Raw genomic sequence first — 27,352 nt, forward strand, 5'->3', positions numbered from 1 at the left:
CCCAAAAGATAGGCTGATGTAGCTCAATGAAGTAGCTGGATCCTAATTTATTCTTTTTTTCCAACGGGTACACTGAAGCATCCTTTTAAAATTCTATGACTGAAAGACTTTTCGTGTTTTAAATACATAAAGACACTGAAGAGCTCAGTTAACAATTAGTCCAGAAAAGAGCACAAACACACAAGAGGTAAGAGGGGAGAATGTGGAAAATGCACAGTGAGGTAGCTGTCTTACAAAACACACAAAAACACTGATAGAGTTTTCACTGAAAGCCTTCTCCAAAAATTCTTAAAATAAACTGGAAAAGAATCCAGTGCATTTAAACTAGCTAAGATAGGTTGCAAGAACTGCAATCTGATTCATCTGGTTTGTAGCTGAACTTACAACGTTGTTGCCCTCCAGTCAAAGCTAAATGGTTCATATTCCCATGAATACACAACTCTACACTTTAAAAAAACAATCTCAGCAGCAAAATCATATAGCAAACATTGATAACTCTTCAAAATCTTTTTTTAAGAAGACATGTACCCTATTATTTAAAGGATAATTAAAAAGGTTGGAATTCTAGGAGCTGAAGAGGCCTTTAGTGAAGCAGGAATAAAACTTGAAAATTGTGATCTACCCACCTTCCATCAATTCGTCAAGGATGTTATTTTGCTGTATATTGCAGGTAATAACTAACATTGCCCTATGACAACACAATCATCCTCCTGAGATTTAGAATATGAGATATTAACTTTATCTTTTTCTCCAGATCAGACACTCCAATAAATGCTCTCCTGATAAGCACCACTCAAAAACATATTCCATTTCAGTTATTCCTTTTATCACAGGATCAGTAAATAGATACTAAATAGTAAAGCATTCTTAGAAAAAAAAAAAGCAGCTGGAAGAAACCTCAAGAAAGAAACCGTTTCATCCCCAGATTTAAAGGTATGGGTAATTACATACCAAACCTTGCCAGGAAACCCTCCTAAAATACTTCCTGACCTGAACTGCCAGATTTGGCATAGAAAGTTGGAAAATGTTTCATTCTTGTGGATTTTAAGCCCAATGTGTCTCTTCTCTATACAAATGCATAGAGAAACATGAATTTTTTTCAATCAAAGTTATTCTTGTATGGCACAGATATACTTCAAAATGCCTGCCATTATGATGGCTTAGAATGGCTAGAACATTTGAATTCTTGGTGGGGGAACAGGGGAAGAGCTTTGCAAAGTATTTACAAGATTGCAAGGTTTATGTCAAGTAACATTTAAAAGGACAAGATATATAAATTGGTTTTAAAATGCTGTTGTTGCATTAGTGTTAACAAATCACATTAATAAAGTCTGGTATTAATACTGTGCCATGTGTATTCTCTCAAAAGCTAGCAGAGCACCAGAATTATAGAACAAAGTTCTTTGTTGCACAGCTCTGCATTTTATGTCTAATAAGTAAAACACTAATCAAGCGAAAAGGAGCTTCAAGTGTTGACCATCCCAAACATGGAGAGAGAAAGCACTTGAAGGTGCTCTGTATGCAAAAGATCTGACAGGATGAGTTAGAATCCCCGTTATTCTATGAGTTAAAAAGCACAGGAAGACAGGTTCAGAAATAAAGCAGCCAAAACCAAGATGGAAGAGTATGCCTTGGACACAGCAAGGAAGTATTAGTATTCTGAGATGGGTAAGGAGCTATGTCCTATTTAGCAACGAGTAAGTTGTCCAGCAGGATCTCTCACCTGCCTAGACAACCCCAAAAGCAGCAATGAGACATTTTGTGAATGAGAGACAAACTCCCTTTTATGGTTCTCTGCACTTCTTGGTTATCGAATCCTTGTGGAACTGCACACCATGGTAGAGTTATGGCACCTCTTGAAAAGCAGCTGAAGAATTTTGACAAGGTGCCTGCAATCCTATCTTACTGCATTGTTCATAAACATATCTGAAAGAAGGTACCAGTATGAAGTTAGCAGGCATTTTTCCTTGTCCCCATTTAAAACAGGTTTCAGTAGTCCCCAAGAGTTTAGCTGGATGGGAAGCTTCATCATGGGAAATTCACTTTCTTCCACCCCAGGCTGCCTTATACCCAACTGCACAATCAAGAAGCAATGGGGCTGTTACTCTGGTCTGCTGCCTCTACACCTGACTGACTACACATAGACATTTTCAGTTCTCAGGTGTGAAAATGCAACTATGTCTCATGATCCTATTTTAGAAAACAAGACTACTTCAGCTCCTCCTCAGGAATTTGAATTGTATTAAGATTATGCCGACACTAGGAGCAATCTGCCAGCTAGCTAAACAAAACATTCCTGGAGGTAGATCTACCTACACTGTCAGAAAACAATCCCCCCCGCTGTTACAATAGCGGAAAAATAAGACAAAGAAAGTAGGAAAAAACCCACATAAAAAGTCACTTTTAAAACCGGAATAAACCACCCAAGACCATCTTACTCTTAGCAAAAGCAGGTTTTTATGTTCATCTTGGTCGCCCCAAAATATTGGTCTATTTCCTAACAGCTCTCAGGTGTATATCTGTCCCTGATTTTGTATCTATCAAGTAATGAACAGAGGCTCCCACCCTCAAAAGAACCATTCCAGAGTAAAGAAACAGAGTGTAACTCTCTTGCTATACTGCAGAAATGGCATGAACTGATGTTTTCACCAACACATTACACAGTCTTGGCCCAGAACAACACTTTGAATGTTTAACCTTGAGAAAAGATATCTTCTCATGAGTAACTTTGAGGTCTTCTATCAGTTCAGCATAATTCCAACCAATATAGAATTTCTAACCAGCATAAAACTGTTTATAAATAACTTCTTCACAATGTTTCTGTGTTAAACATTCAATTTGTAAAGCATCTGAAAAATTTAGATAAAATTTAGGTAAAATTTAGAACAAAGACTTAAGGAATAAACCAACACAAACATGTTTGGTAACATCACTTCAAAAAGCAAACAAGCCCTCAAAAAAACACCAAAACATTATAAGCAAGAATTAGGCTGATAATAACAAAGACATACAAAACAAGACATGAATCTGAACACAGAAGAAGGTGCGATTTTTTCTTTCCCACATATGCACCCAGGCACAAACACAGGTAAAGAAATACAACAGTAGTTATACCACCATCAATTCAGTGAAACACAATACTTGATAGGCTAGGACCTACAGCCCCATTAAAAGCTCATATAAAGCAGCATCTCTTTTCAGCACTGTTTGGTACAAAGTTGCTTTCTCAGGAGCTTCTAAAACACAGTGGAGGCTGGCCATGGCAAGTGTCTTCAGACCCACGGCCCTCCACTTGTTCTATGAAACACCCCAAATCAGTCCACTGAAAAACAAATCCCAAAACAGGGGGTGTAGGAACTCTGCACAATTAAGAAATCCAAAATGAAATGGAAGAGCTTGAAAGATTTGATTAGCTCTTTTAGGGGGAAGGGTTAGGGTTAACATTAAACATGAAAGATATTTTAATATTTGAAAATCTCAGCTCCTCCCTACATCTTCAACACAATTTCCAAGACCTGAGCTTGACCCAGGAAATGCTGCTTAATGCCATTCTTTTTTTCAACGGATTTTGGAAAGTTAATGAGTAAACAATGTGGTAGAGTTCAGTAACTGAACTGCAAGTAAATGTGCTCTTTTGCTCAAATTCTATGATTCATGTGCCCAGGAGGAACAGCTGCCTCAACTCTATCCAGCTATGTTATTTGAAAACTCTTCTCAATTATCCTTTGAATATAAAAATGCTTAAAATAAATTTAACTGGGCTAAAGAACTACACATTAAAAAACAGATTGTAATAAACATCCTGAGCCCAAATGATTTGAGCCATAATGTCCAGAATTCGTAGTTGAAAAACAGGAAGCAAGTGTAAAATAATGTAATGCATCACAGTGTCCATGTTTTGCATTTTCCAGCATTCTGAATGCAGATGCATGATCTCTAAGAGTAATTACAAGAGAAATAGTACCCCAAGTAAGTTTAAGTTACTGTAGCAAAGCTTTTTCAAAACACAGATGAAGAGCACCCTAGGTATTCTTTTTGAAGACATTATTCCAGTCTTTGCTATTTTCTTTTATCACAGGTTAATTCAAGTTAACATGCACCTAACTCACTGAATAAAGCTGAGCTATTACTAGTCCCTGTTTATTAATTTCTTCCACAGAGAAAATTGAAACTCTTCAAACAAACATCTGATAACAAAGAAGAACTCTCTGTTATAGGAAAGGTTATTGCATACACGTTTGCATGTCTAACTTTCTCTGTCAACAATGAAACAAAAGAATACAATTAAATAAAAGTATTTTGAGTCTTAATATGGAAATATTAATAATTATACAGATGCTTTTCCTTTTTTTTTTTTTAAATAGACCAATATCTTTCCATTCTCTTTTGCAGCTATATGGTCACTACTACTGTCATGGCATCCATCAGGAAGTCAGCAGCATGAAGTATCTTCCACAAGAACTGAAATAGAATGAGCGCAGTACACAGAGAACAACCCAGACAGCATCAGTGCTGAATCGGATCTATCAGACAAGTGCCACAATGTCCTAATGGAACACTGGCATTTTTATGCTAGATTATTCTGAATTTCTTATTTTTGCATCTTTCAACTCTCTATACCTTTTCAAAATATTACCTAAAATTACATTTCTCAAAATTCTAAAAAGAAGCAACACCAATTTGCTTCCACATATTCAAATTTGGTAGTTAATATAGCTATCCCAACAAAACACAACTATTTAAGATATCCAAGTACTAGGGATCTTGTCAGAGTCCTTAACTGCTTTGTTTCTGACTGTGACCAAGAACTGTTCTCTCTGCAAGTTCAACTGCAGCATGCCTGAAAAACAATCCCTTATATTCCAGTATGAGCATCTGTACCCAGAGAAGTAGAGAAAGGATTGGGGAAAAGAACAGATTCACAGATACATTTTAAGTATCTTTCTCCATACAGCCTGTCATCTCAGGCTTAGAGGACTCTCTGCTTGAAATTTTAACTAACACTCATCACTGTAAATGCTGCTGCTGTTATCCCCGATACAGAATAAATCACGCTGTCAATCAGCACTGCTCACAATCTACTATATTCTAATCACTTACACATGGGCTAACTTCCAGCTACCACCCATCATACCTGGAGACTCCTAGGATTTGTTAAATTGGAACCAGTAGCATGAACATCAAACTCTGTTATTTACTTGATTACTACCTGAGAAGACAGTCAGATCTACACCAACAATACTCTATAATCAGAAGCATAATCTTTATTTTCTTAAAGGTATTAGGGTGAATTGGGCACAAAAGAAATAATACACGTGTTGTGATATGTATGCAACTACAGCCAACTTTGAAAATATTTTGTAAATATAATTCTTAAAATCACTAATTTTCCTGAGAGACGTTTATCTTATGAGCTCAGTATGCTTTAAATCAAAAGTGTTTTTAAAAAAGACCAGCTGTGTCACACAGTGTTCATTATTACAGGAGGTAATTTAATACTAAATATTCCACCTGTTTTTTCTTGAGCACATCCTATGAAGAACATGCAAATTGTTCCAATGTACCTAACTGACCTACTAAAGGAAAGTGGACTGGACTCCAAATCTCAGTTTAGTTCTTGGCTTAAGAAGTCTGAAGAACTTCTAAAAAAATTAAAAATATCAGATATGGCAATACAGTAGCAGTAAAGGAAGCTGGGGAGAGACTGCTTTATTAGATGGTGCTCACTTCCCCTTAGCCTTCACACATAACCAATGTCAGAAAATTAAGCTTACTGTTAATTTAATAAAAAAATGTTAATGACTCAATATACTTTCAAATACACCACTGGTCTAACATCCATGGCGTGTACCCAGCACCCTTAAAATCATGTGGCATCACAGAAAAGTACCCACACAGGCAGGAGTTAACACAGTGCCTGTCTGCGGTGCTACCAAAACTGCTACTCTGGGTCTCCGCTAGTTTGCACTGAACATTTATAATTCTCTAGGTACTCTAACATCTGTGAAACATTTTACAACTCAAACTATCAGCACACATGGGTTTCTGCTGTTGTAAACACCGAATCAGTTGAACTACCAGAAACACTAAAAAGAATTTAATGTATAAAGGAAATGTATTACAGAAGCAGGCTACCATACTCCAGTAGCAATGGGTGAGTCACAAGAGGACCTAGAGCAAGTTCAGATCTTCCCTCAGCTCTACAAAATCCAAGTTAAATCATAACCTGCTTACACCTGCATTGCAAGGCTGCAGTGAATGCCATCTGCACTGGGCACTACTTTATGATAATTCAGACTGCAAATGTTATTTGCCCGTGTCTGCAAATAAATCTATAAGGAAGAAATACCACTCGCCAAAATTATAATTCAGTAACCAAATATATTTACTGATGTGGTAGTCTTTTTTGTTATTAGACGGGGAAATGCTGAATACTGTATTAAATGAAACAGGATAAATATTACTACTTAGCATATTATAAGATTCAGTGTCACATAAGCAAAACTATCCAGAAAACTTAGTATAGAAAAGAAAATACGAGCAATTACACAAGCATGAATCTGTCTGCCTCCTTTTGACACTGTATTACAAGAATCCTAATCTATTTTTTCCTGCTTTTCTTTACGGCACAATAAAACTAGCAAATCAGAAGGTGAGAGAACGACACACTGGAAGGTATTACTTCCAAGGAAAGAATCTATAAAAACAAATACGAATATTTATTATATTTAAATAGAATGAGAGTCATTCACAAAATGCTTGAGCAATGCCAAAGTGAATAAAATAATAATTTCAATTAACTTCCTGCTCCCTCAGTAAAGGTTTACAGGAACTCCCTCTTCTGCTCTGGAGATTTTAGTAACTTCAGCAGAAGCAAGTAAGTAGTTTGACAGGCTCACCAGTTCTCCTGAAAAATTCCAGTCTTTAAGTGTTTCTATGAAGGTTAAAACAACAATAGAAAAAAAGAAAGTGAGACTCTTTCAGTAGTCTCTTTTTAAAAAGGTAAATGGCTGGGGCTTCAGACTCCAGATTTTTATTCTCCTCCAAATTTAATTTGCAGGTCATCTGAGAACTGTAATCACTGGATTTTCTAAACATAGATAAGGCTTTTGCTTTTCTATGCATCACATAAATCTTGTTTCCCTGTATCTTAAAATTTAAAAAAAGGTAACACAGCTTCTTTGTTAAAGTCACCTACAACAGACTAAATGTACAATTTAGTAAAAAAGCACTAAGGTCAACAGCTTCAATGTAAGTGAGATACACAGATATAGAGAAATACATATACACACATCACAGAATAGTCTGAGTTGGAAGGTAACCACAAGGATGACCAAGTCCAACTCTTAAAGTGAATGGCCCATACAGGGATCAAACCCACAACTTTGGCATTATTACCACCATGCTCCACCCAAGATGGAAGTATACACCTATAGATAGATTAAAAAAAAAAGAAGTATATTTGTATTTGTATACTGTTAATGTTGACGGATTATGGCTTGTGAAACGTGCTGCCTGGAAACCTGAAACTGACTAGAAGCCATAAGCTCAAGCAGTCAGCTCTTAGCTTTGATAATGTAAGAGCACAAAGCAATATAAAGATATAACGCTCAGAAGTCAGTTTCTCTAGACAACTTTCTAAACAAACATTAAACCCCCACATTTGAAGTAAAAGGCCTTAAAAGTATGAAACTATGTTCTTCCTGGTTACAATATTCATTCTAGGGGAAACAAGAAGGGAAAATCCCAACAAAAACTCACAAATCCTCCCATTTCCCCAGTTATCTTATGCTATGTTTGCTATTAAAGCTAAATTTTCTTACTATTTGTGAATCGGTGACCAACACTTTCCTAAAGTGCATCTTCACCATGCAAATAAGAATTCTAGCTTGCATTTAACTAAATCATCTTTCATAGTTTACCCATGAGCTACAGCAACCAGCACTGTAAGTTTTCAGAGGAATAAAAGTTATATTCAGTTTTGTGTTTTCGATACTGTGCAAGAGAACTGTAACTACACTGCAGGTTTCATTTTTTCTTTATAACGCCTATACTAAAACTGGTCACACAATGTGGGCAAGGTCTGTTCCTTTTAATACAGTGTGAACATTTCATCCCTGAGCACAAGGTCCAGAAGCCTCCTCAATAATAGTGACAAAACGGGACCAAAGGAAAAAAAACATGTTTTTGAACTACCTGCTTCTTACCTCTCAGCTGCCAATGGGACAGACTGTCATATCTGTCTCTCCTTCTTCTGTTTTTTGTTCCCTAAAGGTAAGCATCTTATTTCGAATAATCACATTCAGTTTGAATAGAAGTATTACATCTACGGTTTAAAAAAAAAAAAATCCTGTGAATTGGAATACTCAGTTGAATACTCTGGTCTTCACTCTTCAGTGAAATGTCCCTGATGTACAAAGCAATGCATTTATACATCAGGCCCAAAGGTTTTGAAATTTTTTATCTTATTCTGCAGCTGAAGGTCAGTGATTGCAGCTATACTTCTGGCATTTCTAGCATAATTAGAAAAAAAAAAAAGTTGTATGATTTTATAGAAGTGTCTCAAATAATTCAAAGGCTGCTTAGGGGAAGGCAGAACACCCCCAAAAACATTAGCCTTCTCCATAAAAGCTGTGTTGTATGAAACCTTTACATTCTGTTGATACCATATGTAATTACAAAAGCAGAATTTGTGTGGAGTAATGCAGTCTTTTTCACTACTGACTCATCCTCCAAGTTACTGAGGCTTTTGAAATTGTACTGAATCAAACATCACACCCTGGAATGTCAGAGCTTACAGCTTGTCTGGGCTCACGGATTATTTCTTACCCAGTGTAGGTATCCACATCTCACTGAAACCAGAGGGGCTTTCTGTATCCATTTATTATGGCAAATACTGTTGGTAAAGGCAAAAATATTCCAAATACCTTCTAAATTCACAGGACTGAATGTTAAACATGCATACTAATGACAGCTATTTTCCCTGCCTCTTTGCCCCGCCACCTCTCCTTCGAATTCAACAAGCAAGTAAGGGAACTTAAAAACCTGCTGATTCAGGATACCCAAACTTACGTATATTTTAAACATCCTTTTTTCCCATTATCATCATCTAAATTATTCCCCTCACACTAGCCAATGTGTTCAGTAATCCTGTCTTGTCTCCTACTTCAAATAATTTATTTGATTGCTCTGTTCAGGAAAAATCCTAATGCTACCAGCACTGCCAGACTCCATGAGATACTCAAACATATTGCACAATAAGGCTGCAGAGAAGCCCATATAGGAGTTAAAATGCAACAGAATGGACCCACTATATTTGGGATTTCCAAAATCTTCTGTCAAACTTGTAGACCATTTTGCAGGCTGTAAACATACTCCTGCAACAAATCCACGATGTTTTGCAAGTAAAAATTACTGTACCTTTTTGAAGCACAACAAATACCTGAAGGAATTTCCCACTCGAAACTGAAAATAAGTCAAATGATGCAAAAATTTGGTAGACTGCTACAGGGTCTGTCAAAAATAGTCATAAATAGAATGTGAACATAATGTTGATGAAAGTATTTCTTCCAAAACACTTTATGACCAGAAACAATAGTAGGTAACTGTGGAGTGATGCATCTTCCTAATGGGGAAAACATTTACATTTTTGTAAACACACAAGATGATCTCTGCCAGTAATTAAACACATAAAAGAATAACCAGTAAGAAGCAAAAAAAACAAAACCTGACTTACGAAATTATTAAATAATTATTTTGAAACTACAATGAAAACAACTGCACTCCTGTCCACAGCAATAGAAAAGCATTTCATATATTCAAAAATATTAATGTCACCATGTATTTATTACTTATTTTCAGATGTGCAAACCAGAGACAGAACCATAGTTAGTTGTCTTATTTCATGACGCTCCTTTAAAATGTTCTAAATTTTTAGTACAAGACTGAATGTGCACTACAGATTGCATATACAAGTTTTTGCTCTGTTGTATTGCCAGTTGGAGAAAAGATGTAAAACTGTATTATTTATTCCAACACGCAACTCCTTTCAGAGTCGTTAAAAGCTGGTTCAATATTAAACATATACATGTTCTCTAAAAGAAATGGACTACATAACTAGATTTTAAATCAAGTCATATATAAGCCCATCCCATGCTGACTCTGCCACTGAAGTAAATCACCCCACTAAGATATTCAGCACAGCTCTGGCTCTGAATTCAGTCCTACAAACCCACAATCACTGTTTGATCGCATTACCTAAGTATGGATGGTAATGCGACATTTTCAAAGGCTCCTGAGAGTCAAGAGGGTTTAACACACAAGTCATTTAAATGCTTTGAAATCATTTATTATATTCAGATTTTCACTGAAGGACACTCAGTTACAAGAACTATGTTTGCTTTGTTACTCATGAAAGATAATGAGTCCTTTTGGTTTTAACTGAATCATGTTATTTTCAGGCCATCTCTAACTAAAAGGCGCTCCTAGGAATCACTCAAAACTCAAGTTGCACAAGGAAAAAAATACAGACTCTATGATTCTATATCAGAATTCAGTTGTGTTTACATAAGTCTCAAGCTTTTCAATATTTGAAAGCATACAAAAACAACCTCAGCAAGAGAAACACAGAAGAGGAGACTGTAATACTCTCTGGAATGAAAATACCCATTGATTCATGATTTCTATCAATGTAAAGCAATATTTTTCCATTTTCACGCTCCAAGGTGTAGTGAGAAATTGTAGCTGTTTTTCTCACAAACATCTTTCAACCTTATGCCTTTCAGCATCATTCTCACTCCTCTTAATGACATAAAAGAGGGAAAATAAAGCTCGAGTTCTTTCTTACTGTTTGTCTCCCAAAGATGGAGTTTGATAATACCTATCTACTGCAACAGAAAGTTGTTCTGTGCTTCCTCTGAAATTGAGCTCAAATGATTCTTCACAGGCTGTACAGTGTCACAGCAACCCTACCCTCTGCTCTTACTCAGTCACCATGCAAATTTTGCTCCTATAAGTAGCAAATTATATACCTAGTACAGATCATTCAGCATTCTTCATAAACACCTTCAGAGATTCAGAGATCTCCCTTTATGTTTGCAGTAGGATAACAAATAATTTGATTGTCAATCTCCTCTGCATTCTCCCCAACTTATACTTTTGTAGCTGAACTCATTAGTATCTCTACTAGACATAGGTATTTCCTGGTCTATGTTGTATCACACTTCTTTTACATGCTTTGGGAACCAATTCCATTTTAGGATTTTGAACTACTCTAGTGCAGAACACACTGATTTATTAACAGTTGACAATTCTGCATAATATCAACTTGGCAAATTATTTTTCCAGTTTAGGGAACTCTTTGTGTCCCTAAAGTACAAATAAATATTTTCATGTGATTGGTGTTCCAAGTTTAGGTTTAGTAGAATCTAAGTATTAATGAAAAATGTATTTATCTTACATTTCGGTCTCTCTGTGGCAGCCCTGAAAAGCAGGATGTACATGGCTGTCACTGCAAATTGTAACAAATCACATAAAGCTCAAAATAAAAACAAGTAGAAGCTTTTCTATTTTGAAAACCCCAGCATTTCCTATTTATCATCTTAGCAATGCAACAGTACAAGAAAGTGTTATACAAGAATCTGCCAAAACATAAACAAAACCCGCTAATCTCATTTCCTCTCGGCATCTAACTAATGAGAAATGCAACTAAGTAAACACTATGCATGCTAAATCACAGGGCGGTTAGTTAAGTGTTTAGGTCAATCATCAAATACGCTATCAACAGCAGTAAGTCTTGTTTGGAAACAACTTTGACACAACCAAATCTGTTGAGCTAATCAGTGACCCACAAATCTAAACTCCCAAATTTAAATAGATGGATCCACTTTTGCATTTTAAATATATAAGCTCTGTTAATTCATACAATTAATTGAAGAGAAGTACTTCAAAACTACGTAAAACCCATTAGCAGCCTCTTTGAAGTAAATAATCAGAATCTCTCAAACATCTTAAACCTTACCCTCCGATGTCCTACTAAGTCCATCAAGATCTAAAGCAAAATTGTAAAAAGCACTGGTGCTTACCATTCTGTAGTGTATTTCTTGCTGTCATAATTCAATTGCACATAAGCAGTGAGGTTTTTTCTAAAGAGTTTTAACCAGGATGTGGAGAAATTTGCAGTGTCTACACAATAAGATAGATCACACTTTGTGACTAGCCACTTGACATTTTCCTTATAAATTTATAACTAAAGCCTTTATGCTAGTGCAGCAGAACTAAAATTTAATGGCTGGAGGACAGACAGAACAAGGTCACCCAAAACTATTATATTCTTTCGTTGACAAAAATAAAAATACCTAGGTTTTTCTTTTGTACTTGGAGAACTTACAAGAAAAGGCAACAAGGGAACTAAAAGAATAATCTAAATGTGAACATGCATTACCCTCCCCCCTTCCTATCTTCTTTAAATTTTTTCCAGGCTAAATTTATTCTCAAGCGTATATGTTTGTGGACAGTTTCTCACATGGTGCCTATGAAGCTGAGTCAGGAGCTCTTACTCCACTGCTGCTCAGGTGAAAGCCCCCAAAGTAAGACCACAGCTACTACAGAAGGCAGTATGGACCAGCTGTAGGGACAGCTCAGTCTTCTCCATTAGGTTTGCACTGGTCATCTCTCCATGGGAAGTGGAGGAAATGAGCTGCTGCACGCGGCCTTCAGTGGTTGACAGGTCAGGGAACAGCACTTTACAGAAAGGGAGTCAGTCAGATGTGAAGGTGGGATGAGACCTCCTATGTAATGCATTGTGCCTTTCTTCTATTTCACAAAGCACACTTCCCAGGTCTCAGGCAACTGCATTTCAATTACCAGGGTAAAAAGAAGTCAGAATGCATATTTTGCTTTAAAGTTCAAGGGTTTTAAACATCTAGTGAAAAAAAGAATCCTTTATCCTACATACTTCATCCCATGACAGGAGAACGAAACCTTTACACAGGGTGGTATTTTGGCTTTTCCATCTTCAGTGATCCAGATTAATGTAAACTGTAATCTCCACTGCTGTCATTTTCACAAGGTAGCTTCTACTATTTTCTAAGTGTTCGAAGCAGCCTAGAATTATTTACATGAACAAAAACAAGGGCATCACAGCACTCGGAGAAACCATTATTAGTCTCACCATTTTCCTGTTTTAGAATAACATGGATAAAGTGTGGGAACAAGCCTCAACTTCTTATTTTCCTCTTATAATGAAGACTGAGGGAATAAATCACAATCAGTACATTTATTTCATCCAGTTCTGACAGTGGGAAATCAGGGCCAAGTTAAATATTTTATTCACATGCATGCCAACAGCAAAGGCTCTTTCGTTAGAGCAGCTTTTTATGCATCTCTGAAGGCAATCTCAGGCAAAGGCACGGTAAGCAAGCAGAGTGATCATTAACAGCAAGTAACACAAATGAGCCCCGAAACCTTACCTCATCCTGAACTCTCGTCCAAGCTATGTGTAACCTTCTCAGTACACAAGAACAAGCAAGTTTTAACCACCTAACCACTGTGCCAGGCTGCAGCTGCAAACTGCAACTCTACTGCTTCATTAACTCCATCAAATTAATGCTGAATCCTAAACAGAAGCAGGAGTTAAAATCAGTTTTAAAAATTAAGCAAGCAGCAGTATCAGCCCATAACTCTTCAATCATCTCTAGTCTTCACGTAAAATAAAAAAGAACACCTGATGTTTCCATTATTCTGCCTGACTTTAGGCTTGTAACCATAGAAGGATGAAGGCCCCTGATGACAGGAGCCCACAGAATCTTTTGTCACTCTCCATTTACACTAACGCATGGCAGAAGTCTGGGAAATTTAGTGACATGTAACAGAACTGAAAAAAAAGCGTCTTTAGCTATTAAACTAATGAAGAGCACATATGTAAATTACTAATTTCATGTACATTGTTTTCTTGCCCTCTTACTTCCCAAAATTGTTACCCAACATCTGACCCTGTGCAAACAGTAGACTGGCAGACGGCAATTTTGGATTTTCAGCTAAGCATAATTTTTCTCCAGTCAATTCACGTAGATGATTTTGCTCTGTTTTGGGAAAGTAAAATACTACCTATACCCACTCAAAGAAAATGTTTACACTTGCCTAATTCAACTAGACTCAAGCGATTTTGACACATCTCTAGCTTTTTCTAAAGGGTACAAATTGAACAGTTCAATCGTTTGTGGTAAGGAGAATACCACATTTACTGTTTGCTAATTATCATGCCAGAAACAGGGGTTTCTGAACAACATACACATGAAAACAGCTGAAAAAAATACAGAAACATTAAATCAGGCCACCTGTCCTGGCTAGTAGAACACACCTGTCTTTCGTGTCACTGCTGTGACGATGATGACCTAAGGGTATGGGCAAGACTGATTTTGGGGACAGAGGTAATACCTAGGTATATACTTAGAAAAAGCAGATTAACTTTCCCATACACTGAATAAATGCCTCTGCCTCCAAAAGCTGGTCTACTTTTTCCAAATTGAGTAGTCAGCTGTGCTACTAAAAATGTAACACTTACCTTCAGAATTTGTCCTGCAGAATGACAGGGGACAAGAAAACTAAGCCAAAGAAAATTAAGCACCACTGATTAACCAGCTAATAATTCCAGGATGAGGATCATGCTCACCATTTCCCATGCCCTCTTCTATAACTGCTTTCATGGACACCCAAAGAACACAAGTCCTTAAAGCTTCCATTCGTGTCAGAATTTTACTAGGTAACCTTAAATGAAGTATAAATCCATTTGGACCATAAACTCATTTAAAAACTCACTGGTTGTTTAGCGGCCTTAAACAGTCCTCAAAAATAATAATAAATAAAAGAACATCTTTTCTTTATACAAGTTTGCAAAAGACACCTTGCTAGCAGAAGTCAGAAAGCCACTCTAAATCAGCAAACTGAAATAATAAGGTCAAAAAGAATGCCAGTAAGAAAGCAGCTAAATCACTTTCTGTCTCAATGGCATCTAGGAGTGTGATGGAAACTCGAACTGAAAGGGGGGAAAAAACACAGAAAGCAACCAAAAAAAAAAAAAAGATAATAATCTCTGAAAGCTGCAGACTTAAGGTTCTCAAAGCACTGGTCTAGCTCTGTTTACTTTGGGATTGCAATTACAGCAGTTTCAACACCAACCAGTACTTTCTGTTATCTGAATTTCTGCTGCGCTTCAGCTCAGGCAACTGAATTTTAAAGTGTAATGCTGGAGCTCTTGTTATACCACTGAGTGATGGCATTTTCAGTATAATATAATGCATCAATTTGTTATATAATAATATACATCACTGTGGTTTTGTTTTTACCTTTTGAATCTCTCTTTGCAAGTCACTTGAGCAGAACAGGAAGTGTTAATTATTCACCAGAAAGATTTCAGGTCTTTCCTGAATTAGTCACACAAGAACTTTAATAGTCAAAGGAGAGACTGCATCACAGAATAATGGATAATAATGGGGTCCTATCTTCATCAAGAGAGTGCTGCAAAACCACCTGAGACTCACAGATGTGTAATGCAGGCAGTTCTTGCTCTTCTAATTGCATAGCAACTCTTCTGATTGAAAGAGATTTCCTCCACCCACCACAAACACTTCCTTCTAGATGAACCACGGGGGAAACAACATGTCAGTGGGTCAATATTGTCCTACAGCAAATTCTGATTTAAAACAAACACCTGTTTCTAAATGAAAATAGTCCTTGTCCCTAAATACTCCTTGCTACAACATCTCTCATTCAAGGCTCCTAAAGCACTGTGGAATTAAATGAAGAAGGATATATGATTCACAAATGAAAAGAGAGAGAGAGTCTATGCAGAGAAAAGCATGGACTGTCACACATCAGCAGCAGAAATAGCAATAAATCCTTTCCAAACTTAAATGTCAAGAAGGACACTTTTATTAAAAATGGAACATCTTACTACCCGCATCTTTATGGGTTTATAGTCTCTAAAGTCTTGTAATGAACAGATGTCTTTTAAAAAAATCAGCATTAGAGCTCAACGTCTAAAGCAGTGCCCAAGAGAAAGTTAAACAGGAACACATTCAGTATCCAAAATAAAACAACTGCTAATAAATTACAGGCAAAGTAAGAGAAGAATACATAGTGACATTCAACACTATATGCAGAGGCATTCTAAAATTTAACTTGATGTTAGATTCCAGAAAATAATTATACTCCAAAATAGATATGCTAGGAGTATCACAAACGCTCCATATATTGGACAATGCCAGGAGTTAACAAACAGCAGAGTTAGTCCACTTTCCTAAATAAAAGAGTCAACCTGTTCCATCTTAATTATTATTTCCAAGGCAAGTTTAATTTTGATTATTTTGCCAAGAAGTACTAATCATAGTCTCAATGCCAAGAAAAATACATTTCAAGTGTGCAAATATTATTGCTAATTGCTTTCTTTCAAAAGTTCAAAAATTAGTCAGCACCTGTTGAAGGTACTGAGTATCTATGGACTAATCCTAAAAGCCCTTTATAAGTTACAGCAAAAATGATGGTTCATCCACACATCTATGTAAAAAAACCAACCAAACAAAAAAACCCCCCAGTATTTCAGCTTCTTCAAAGAATTTTAAATGTATCTTAAATTTTGTAAAATTCTGGGCATTTAAAAAATTTAAATTACGATACTTTTTTCCTATTAAAAATGGAGCAATTATACTAGCTTGCTTGCAAATTAAAACTGGAGAGAATCTTCATTATGGAAACATGCTATAGGAGAATTCCTTTGATTTCTTCATAGAAGTACATAGTTAAAAGTTTATTCTAAAAATAGAAATGAATAGATTTTAAATTGATAAACATGTTAACAATTCAGGGGAACATTTGAAACCTACTTGCATGAATAAGCAAGCATTTGTTAACACCTGGGCAATTTTGGAAACCATTACTGTCCATTAGTTCACTGAAGGAGATTACTAAGGAAAAGGTAACAGTAGGGCATTAAGCAATGAACAAGCATTACTAACGCCTCATCCTGCAAACTGGTATCAGCAATACCCAACCTAGAACTCTTCTTGCTTCAGGTAAAAAAATGCATTTCACGCTGTAATAGTGGATACTTGTTAAAGAAAAGTTTCAAAGACACTTAATTGATTTATCAAAAAGCCAGGCTCCTTAATATTGACATTATCTTGGACCAAAATAGCATCTAATCAATAGTTAGAGGACAATACAATTTCCAATACTGAGGGACTCTCACTAAATGACAGCATTTTGCCTACTTTATATATGCAGCTTCCTCTGAGACACCTCTGAATATAATAATTAGAGATAAAAATGCTGCAGTTATGGCAACAGAGGTGATGTCGGTAACAGTCATATTGTGAAGGACAGTTGTGTTTTAGCAATTAATTCAATGAGGACATGACTTTGGATTCTGCTTTTCCAAGGGCACAACTAGGTGGTTATCACAAAACCTGCCTGTTTTTTCTGTTTTTTGTTCTTTTAAACACTGCTTCAAATCTAGTATTGTGCTCCTTCCTCCTCTCCCCTTCTTAGATGCTTGGGACTTAAAATAGGACTTTCAACTTAAATCATACATTCAACCAAGCAGAAGTTAAATATATACATTACTAAGACAGGTCTTCAAATAAACAACTCACCCAAAATTAGAGACAACGTAATCTAAAGAGCCAAAAAATTGACAGTAATCTTCAACCAAACTCTTTTTCTCTGTTTGTCTGACTGCTTATTAAAATTATTTTAGGAAAACCGGTTTTTATCTCCACTCAAAATTTTTCATTACTCCCAGTTAGTCCCTAATTTACACCACACAAACAATGGAAATCCAACACAAGCCAAAGTACATTTATTAAAGGACATTAACATTGATGAAAGTAATACTAGAAATAGATTTCCTTAAAACACTAATAAAAATACGACAATATTTAGAAACTGAAATTTATCTTCCTTGCATTGACTTATATTGTTCAAGTTCAGAGCATGCAAATGGTGGCCAGACTAAACTGATGGAATCAAACAGGATACCTAAAAGTCTTCCACACATAACATGGAGCAGCATTCCCTGCTGCATGGAAGATGCCAGATGACACATTAAATGTTAAAATCCATCAACAATTTTCTAACACAACTTTTCTGTACAGGCAAGTACTGCACTTACCACAATGCTACTAGTCTGATGCTATAAACAGAAACTGCAAACATCTTCCTTCTCCTCATGGAATACTGCAACTCTTCAACCACTATGTTTTCCGGAGTACAGGTAAGGTAACTTAAGAGTTAATGGAGCTATGCATTACAATACACTGACATTCAAGATTTCAAAAAAGTGTCAAAAAAAGTAGAAGTTAAACTCGACACTCTTTTAGCATACAAACTTTCCACCATTTCAAACAAAAGACCTATCTCTATTACAAAAATTGTTCTACATCAAGATCTTAAATTAGAAGAAAACGATTGGGCATTTTTGCAGAACCTAAAAATACCAACCCGCTACTTTTGGTACATTAATGTCATCTCCACAGCCTGAAACCATTGTGGTCATTCACACAAAGGTTTCGTTTGTCAGAATCATTTATTATTCAATGCATATGGTGTCCTCAACAAGATTTTGTTATGTGGCCTTCTCAGCGTCCTGAGGAGATGTCATTTCAATATCTGCAGCTAATCTGACCTAAGTTTCTTCACAGATCTATCGTCGAGAGAAGTAGATGCATGCTGCAGCTACTGCCTGATTTTCAATTCTTCCAAAAGCAAAGAAGGGACTCCATCCTAGCAAGCCCTGCCTGTTCAAAATAGACAGAAAATATTTCTGACACTTCAGTTAAAAAAGGAGAGGAAAAAAGGGAAAAAGTATTAATGGAATTTACCAGCCCAAAGTGAATATGAATTTTATCTTAACCCAAATAAGGGTTTCAACATAATCAAGATCAAATACTGTCAAACAACACTCACAAGACATTTGTCTTAACTTTTGAAGGACAATGTCAATTATATCAGTCAAGGTTGCATATCTGAGGAGACACATGAACACAATTACATTTTAACTTCAAAGAATATAAGCAGTAACTGCCTGAGAAAGTATATCACAGTCATAATTTTTACCCACTGGCTCTAAAGAAAGCCTGTGTCTATTTATATGCACTAATTTCTAATTTAAAAAGAAATTAAAATCCAGTAATGGTATAGCATGTTAGTGAAAACATCCAAGTCAAAACCAGACAGCTCCAATAAATACATCAATCAAGGATCATTCTCGCTAGTTAATGTTTTGCATCACTGATTTCAATACCTTAAAAGAAACACTGAGACGTCAGACTTCCACCAATTTGAGACTTCAACAGCTGTCCAACATGCAACAACAATATTAACATCAAATTTCAACAGAAGTGGTAAATTGTTTGAAATTTATGAAATTAAAATCAGCAGCAGTATTTCCCCAAAACTGATGCCTATATTATAATCCTCTGACTGACTAGGCTTATCATCAGAAACTTTTGAGAACCAAAAGCATCTTCATCAAAATGAAACATTATACAAAGCACATCTACGGTACCATACAGCATTTGAACATTTCATTAATTAGCATTAAGACAGGTATTTACTAGCACTAACTGTGGAATAATTGTCAGGACTGCCCAAACAGTAATATCTTTGACTAATGAGTTTACAGAAGACACGAAGAAAGTTCTGTCACACAGGAAGACAGAAACCCGGAGAGTGACCTAGACACAGTAACTTTTAACTCTTCCAAGCTTCAAAAAGGAGAACAATCTACTTCTTCCTTGTTTGTTCCACTTTTAAGAACAGCAACTACGATAGCGAATTTCATTCTGACTAATGAGGAAGTTACAATTAGATTAAAAGGTCCTGGATATGCCTGTCTATAATTAACACAGCACCCATTTAAAATTAGAAAATATTTATAAAACATTTTTATACAGATTTTGAATAAATTAATGGTTTATGCAAGAGGGCTTTTTCCTCAAATTCTGGCTGCACTAAGTTAACAGACTTTTTAATCAAGCAGGCCTATTTTTGGATCTTCTTAAATAAAACGCCCTCATATACCAGCTGTTTGAATTTATTCACTCCTTAGAATTATCATACAGCAAGTTTAAAGGAAACAAAATCAATTCCTTTTTTTTCCCCACAGAAAGAATGGTTAAATTATGGAATGTCTTCCTGCAGGACACTGTAAGGGTCAAGAGTACATATGGCCTCACCAATTCATTATGCAAATTTATTGAAAAATAGGTAAGACCTATTAAGCTGTAAATCTATAAAACAGAGGACAACCTTATGTCAGACTGCCAGAAGCAAAGTAGGTATACCAAGATAAGCATCGCTGCATGCCTGCTCTATCCTTATGTTATTCCCCCAGCATCACTTATCACCCAAATCAGAAATAGGGCTGGATGTATCTTCAGTCTGATCCAGAACAGCTGGTTTTCATTAAATAACAAAATCTCCTTTCTGTTTTGTCTATTCTATTAAGTACTGTAAAAGAAAGCATTGTTTTCACATTCCTAGAAAAGAGCTTATTACAGTTAAAGTACAAAATCCAGTTCATCTGCTTTTACTTCAGGTGCCAATAAGCCCCATTTCGCTTCTACAGCAAATGGAAAACTTAGCAAAAATGTGGTACCTTGCAACTGCAGTTGCAAGAATCAAGTGCTCACTGTACAAAAAAAGTGGATAAAATTTATATATTTTGACTTTATTTGATATGTCCTTCTAGTTGTATTATGACTGAGGGAAATCACAATTCACCATCCTTTATCATGCATATTTTTATTCAGACGATTAACAGGACAAAGCTCAGTCCCTCACCACCACTCTCTCATCAGACACAAGCTTCTCTATCTCATAATTCTCAGTATTGTCTAAAATTAGGATCTAAGCAAATAATTTCAGTGTCTCTCCAACACCCCTTATCATACACTGTAGCACTTTGTAGGAAAGCTGTAAATAAATCAATTTCTCATCAGACTCTTTGTTTCTCAGTAAAATAATCTGTCACTTCCATTTGTGCAACACACCAGTAGATAGATTATTACAGCAGTTAATGCTGGATTTAAATATAAACTTCTTCAAGTTCTTTTGCCTAAGAATTTAACAGAGTATTATATAAGTTCATGCATAATACTAAAAAAATACAATATTAAAGTATTTTTAGTCTTAACCTAAGAGCAAAATAGCACTGTCTCACATAAGTCGACAAATTCACTGCTTACTCCAGCATCTGATCCAAAGTGCCAGCCAGTGAAAGCCTGGCTAAGGAACTGCATGATCCAAACTCAGTGAAAACAGATTCTCAGAGAGAAAGGTACATATTTCAACAGTTTACTCAAGCCTCATTTAGGAACATCTACGCGAGGTTGCAACAACAATTAAAGCAAAATTAGGTTTAGGGAGGCATTATGCATTCACGATGACCTACACTGCCTGTGAGATTACACTGTTTATTAAAAAGGCAGTGTTTATTAAAAAGGAACACCAAGAGCTCCTACTGAACGAACAGCTGTAATCACCAAAGAAATAAAGAAAAGACTAGTCAGAAAACAGGCTTCTAAATGGCACATATATATAACCATTGTTTGTTTAGAAGCTAAAAGCAAGCTTTGGTGATATATACTCACAAACCCATCATGCTTATGTTAAATGATTCACCGTTTGATCAAATGTTTAATTTTAGCAAACAAAATTGAGGAAAGAGCCAGATTGGCATGGCAAGGATCTGATGATACATAAGTGACTGGAAAATCCAGACTCAGAAATAAACTCTGAACTGGGCCTGCACACAATGCTTGGGGCACAGTGTCTCATCACACATATGATGCATGCAGTGTCACAGAAAGGCAGAGCAAATGGCAACATCCTGCAAAAGCCCTGCTGGCGTGTTCTCAAATAATACTGCTATCAGTTTTAGCTGACTATAGTACCTTATAGTTGCCAGAACTAAGATAAGATGAAACTAATCATACTGTGTTTTCAATCAACTTCCTGCTGGCTGCCACCATTTCAAGAATGGAATTCATTTGTTTTACGTCTATTAACATATTTCCTTCTTTTCTGGTTCTAAGGCACTAAATGTAGTGGTATGGTATCAGTCTGGATAATAAAAAAGATAAGCAGCAGTCACTGCAGTACAAATAGAATTGTAGAAGTATAACCCTCTCTGACATGCTCTTTTCACAGTATATGCTACCATCAGCTTAAGAGTCCCTTCCCTTCTATGCATATAACCATTTAACAGTAATATCCCCAACCCTCTGATGGTTTCACTCAAGTGAAACCTTCATGGAGAGCCTTAAAAGCCAAAGGGAAATTGCCAACATGCAGGTCATTAAAGAATCAGCCTCGTCTCTAATAAGCAAAAAGGCTCAATTGGCAGATAACACATCCAGTAATATTTTCATGTATTTATAAAATCTTCAACCTCAAGCTCATATACACCATAAAAGAAAGGCTTCTGAAATCCAGTAGTCTAAGGAAAAATAAACATTACATGATTCTGTGATTCTCTGGTCTGTTAACCAGGAAAATAAGAAAGTATTTTTCCAGGTCATAGGAAGCAGAAGTTAAGTACAGCATACTTTAGATGAAGTAATCTAAAATAAAAACTTGCATACTGAATCCTTTCCAATCTTTGTACACTAAGACTATTCCAATAAATAGTGAGATAGTGTTTAGAAATATTTTGCTCCCCTTTCTCCCTATATCTTCAACTTCAGTCATTAGCAAGTAAGTTGCATCAATTTTTCATAAATAACATGAATACTGATGAGGTTTCCCAACTGAGATTATCCGGGTAAGTGAAATGATTTTTTAAAATATAAAGATCATCTAAGTGCTCCATTTAAACTTTACTTGACCAGAAATGACAGACTGGGGATTCCAAAAAAGAAGGGCAAGTCTGCAGATTCAAGGATGGATTCCATGATCTTGAACAAAAGGCAAGCAAAAGTTAGTTGTTGACCTTAAGCAGATGTTTCAGAAGTTCTTAACAGCCTCAGTCAAAAGTATCTTTTTTCAGCTGTTCATTTTTCAGTCTCTTAGATCTTGAAACATCAAGAGTTTAGTAGTTTTCCAGTCTCTGGAGATTGCTGAAATGTAGAGTATCTGAATTTCTAATATAAATCCAAGTCTTTTAAAAGAAGAACCCCTCCAACTTCAATGCAATAGTAATACTAGTCTGCTCCTGTAATCTCTTTGCATGCCATCATTATAAACACATGTCTCTGGAGCTACTTCTATCCCTGTTCAACCAATGGGCAAGCTTTAGCACAGTAACCCACAGCCTACTTCAATTTTAATACTTCTTTCAGTCTTTTCCTTAATGTTTCCTGTCATTGTGGCTTACTGCAGAAAGCATGCACCTTACTACAAATAGTCCTGTAAGCATTACATAAAATCAATTAAAAAAAAAAAAAAAGGTATCATCTTTTATACTTGGTAAAATCTAGACCTTACTGTTTGACCCCCAGACACAGAACTGCTCTGCTGCTTACCTGGCTTGTGCTCATTGAAGAAGAAGTGTGAAAGGTCTCAACCATTACACTGACAGGGACCAGAAAACTTAAAGCTATACTGTTCCTCTACACTACCTTATTTACAAATTCAATGGAAAATACTACATTAAATTACAAGTTTCAGAACTTTTCATAGCTTTAAATGTCCTGGCCCTGTTGTTGGAAAACATGACTTGACAGACATCAAGAAAGCCACAGGTAAGATGCTAAAACATGCTGCTGGTCACAACCCTAGCTGACATCTAGAGCACTAGAATTTCAACTTCAAATAGTCTTTTTGCTATCACAACTTATTTTCTTCAGAAAGCTGGCATAAAACTGTAACCCCTTAGGAACTCCTGACTGCAACTTCAATAGAAAGGCACATCTGCACTGATTTACCAGACAATCCCCCCAAGCACTAGCAAGGCCTAGGTAAATAAGGTCATGTAGTCACTTAAGCTTTTTCAGGACTGAAAAGTATAGTAATCAACTCTCGAAACTGACAGTACAGTGTTTTTGAAGTGGAAAAACACATACTTAGTTTGCCACTGTGTATTGAAATGCACCTGGCATATACTTCAAGAGACTAAAAAACAGGCTAATTCATTCATTGTATCAGTGGAAAAAGTGAGGGTTTTTGTTCCACACTGCTGTCTTTCAAAATTATCGTACAAAAACACCCCTGCGTGGATGGCACTCTGAAGAGGAAAAAAAAGGAGAGGGCAAAAAAATGCCAATTGATATCTGCTTGTGCAAGGGTAGCATGTTTTAAAAAAATCAGCTTTAAAGGCAATGGGTTTTCTTGAGAGCCTCCTGTAACCATTAAGCAGATCCTTGAACACAAAGCACCAGATTTTCTTCTCATTATCAAAACATGCTGAACTAGCCAAGAAGTAGAGCCGAAAGAAAAAGTTCACTTTCAACTTTCGACAATTCTCCCATAAGTATCACATTACAGAAGTCAGTGCACTGCATTAGAGATAGCAAAACCTTGTTCTCTACTACTTTACAAAAAATATCAGATCCAAATATGGGAGCCTAACAAGACAAAAATAAACAAAATAATTTACTATGTATTTATAATCTGTCTTGCAAGATGACTCCCAACAGGGCCATGGCATTTGTTGCAACTCAAGCTTCTGTCATAACTCAAAAATGTGATTTCATTTAAAATCCTGCCACTTCAATAAACCAACCAAATGTACAGTGACATCACTAAATCACTCTTATTGCATCTCTTTTCTCTCAGCCTCCACTTCCCCAGAGTACCTTAAATTGCATTACATAAATCCCAAGAAGGTACAATCACAGACAAGTGTAAATCTCAGGTGGGCCCTCAAAAGTCTATTTAGTCACATATTCTTTGAATTTTCCATAAATAAGAACATTAGGGACTAATGTTGCTGTGATAGACACTAAAGACGTTTTATGACGATGTGTATCTGCTAGAATACCATCTCCCATGGTACATCTGATTAAAAAAAAAAAAAATGGCTAACCAAAATATCTTCAACAGACACAACCGTAGAGGTGGTAGTTTAGGAGGGAACAGATTTACTCTTTTTTTCACCTTTGGCAAAGAGGAATGACCCCTACTTCCTTCTTCCTAAAAGGGTAACAGTAAGCAGCTAACAAGGGCCTTATCTATTATGAACCACCTCGCTTTCATAAGGTGGAGAAAGTATGTTTTTGTCCTTAGCCTTTTTCCCTCATTAGTTACGCTGCCCTGCGTGAATTGTAGCGACAGCTCCCCGTTCGCGGGCACGGGGCAGGGATGTGTCAGGGACACCCGTCAGGGCACCCAGGGGCCCGCATTACTCATCTGCGCCTTTGAGGAGCTGAAGGCAGGCCCCGGAGCGCAGCCCGCAGCCCCAGAGGAGGGGCGGCCTCTCCATGAAACCTGCGTGCCTGGGGAAGCGGTCGGGCCTCCCCCGCCGGGCTGCCGGGAAGGCCGCGGTGTCCGGGCGGCGGGGGGGGGGCGCCGCGGGCGGCCTCTGCACCCCCTCCCCCTCCGTGCCCGGGGGCAGCGCAGCCACCTCGCCCTGGGGCACCCGCTGCCTCTGAGCCAGGAGCCGCCGCCGACACCGCGGTCCAGGCCCCCCGGGACCCGGCACCCACCGGCATGGAGACATCCCTCTTCCGAGGGGGGGGACTGCCGCGGCCCGCCCGGCAGGGGCCCGGGGCCGCCCCCTCCCCGCGGCGAGCTGCGGGCTCGGCCCCCGCGACAGGCCAGCGCCCGGGGTTACGACCTGGCCTGTCCCCCCCCGCCCGGCCGCGGCCCCCCGCCGCCTCGCCCTTCGCTTGGCCGCCCGCCCCCCTCCGTCCCTCTCCGCCCCAGCCCAGCCCCGGGCCCGGCTCACCCCCAGAAGCCGCAGGGGCAGCGCGGGGGCAGGCTGGGCGCCTTGCTGCGCTCGCTGCCGGCGTCTCCCATGATGGGGCCGGGGCCGGGGCGCGGGGCGGCGGCGGGCGGGGGGCGCGCGGCTCCCGGCCGGGATTCCAGGCCGGTCAGCTGGAGCCGGGCGGCACCACTGGGGAGGCGGCGGAGGGGAGGGTGCGGGGGGGCCCGGCCGCACCCTGCCGATGGGGCGGGCAGGGGAGTGGAGAGGCGGCGACACGGGGACGCGGAGCTCCGTGCGGCGGCGCCGCCCGCCCGCCGGTGCCGGTGACCGCCCTGGTACCGCAGCGGCGCGCGCCCGCCCTCCCCGGAGCGCCGCTCGGCCCCTCGCGCAACAATGCGTGCCCCCCTCCGGCACCGTGGCTCCCCCCGTCCTGAACGCGATGGTTTCGTCAAGCCACCGAATCAGCTGGGAGCGGCATGTACCACAGCACATCCCCGGGGGAAGTTGGGGTAGATCGCGTGCGGGTGCAGGGTGAGAAGCGAGTTTGGAGGGCACCCATAGGCTCGAGAAGAGAATGGGATTCTCAATAACGAATCTCGGGCGAGGCTGAGGCGCGCGGAGCTGCCTGGAGCCGCTGCCCGCTTTTGCCTCTACCTATACGTTGGGCACACAGTGGTACAGCCAGGGCCGGCCGGCAGGGTGGGGGAGTGCCGGTGCCGCTCGCACATGCGTGCACGGGCCCCCGACGCGGAAGTCTGTTGGAGGGAGCGGGTCCCGGGGGGCCGGGCCCGGCCCGTGCCGGGGCTGTCGGTCCCGCTGCGTCGGGAGCTGCTTCGCCGGGGGAGGGGATATTGGATATCTTTCACTTGTCCTGGTCGCTGCCAGCGCAGTGTGCCGGGGCTGGGCTAGCTGTGCGCGCCCGGGAGTTCTTCCCGGAGGCTGGGCGGCTCTGGGGGGCTCCGGTGCGGTGCAGGGTGAGGACAGGGACTTGCTCCATTTGGGCTCCGCTTGGAGAGAGGTCTGGAGGGCCCCGAGGGCGACTTTTGGCCTTCTGTTTGCCTTCGTACCCTGTAGATGTCCTGTCCTCGGTTCCCTCAGTCCGAAATAAGGCCCTGTTTGTGTTTGACTTACCCGGGGGTCTCCTCGCCGCTGGTGAGCACCACCAGCTGCGTGAGGACACGGAGCTGTGGGCCAGCCGTGCTGGCCCCATTGCCTGGGACCTGCAAGAGGTAAGGTACGGCAGGGAGGGAAGAGCACAGCGGGCACGGGCATTACTGGCTGCTGCCCTTTGACAGACAGGAAAGGAGAGGGGAATTTCCAGCACCTGGACTTGAGGGCTGAGTAATGGGGATTGTACTTCTGGCACTGGTTTATCCAATAGTATTGAGCAAGTTACAGCTTTGCACTCTCTGTACCTTGGTTTTGTTTGTGAAATGGAAATACTGCTGACGGCCCCCGCTAGAAATTCCAGATCTGAATGGAAAATGTGTG

The 27,352-nt window shown here is 38.9% G+C and overlaps 1 protein-coding gene across 2 annotated transcripts in view; it reads right to left on the bottom strand.

The window, feature by feature from the left end:
* ZFAND3 (zinc finger AN1-type containing 3) overlaps window positions 1-26,047 on the bottom strand; it is a 131,831-nt gene extending 105,784 nt beyond the window's left edge. Inside the window, exon 1 of one of the 2 annotated variants that reach the window (XM_088161287.1) lies at window positions 25,883-26,047. In XM_088161287.1, coding sequence (XP_088017413.1) covers window positions 25,883-25,953 — 71 coding nt within the window. In that variant the 5' untranslated portion in view covers window positions 25,954-26,047. The remainder of the gene's footprint in view (window positions 1-25,882) is intronic. The other variant, XM_088161288.1, reaches the window with a different exon arrangement.
* Between the last annotated feature and the right edge of the window lie 1,305 nt (window positions 26,048-27,352).

The sequence above is a fragment of the Sturnus vulgaris genome, chromosome 3 (genome assembly GCF_052056855.1).
Source record: "Sturnus vulgaris isolate bStuVul1 chromosome 3, bStuVul1.hap1, whole genome shotgun sequence".
Classification (NCBI taxonomy): Eukaryota; Metazoa; Chordata; class Aves; order Passeriformes; family Sturnidae; genus Sturnus; species Sturnus vulgaris.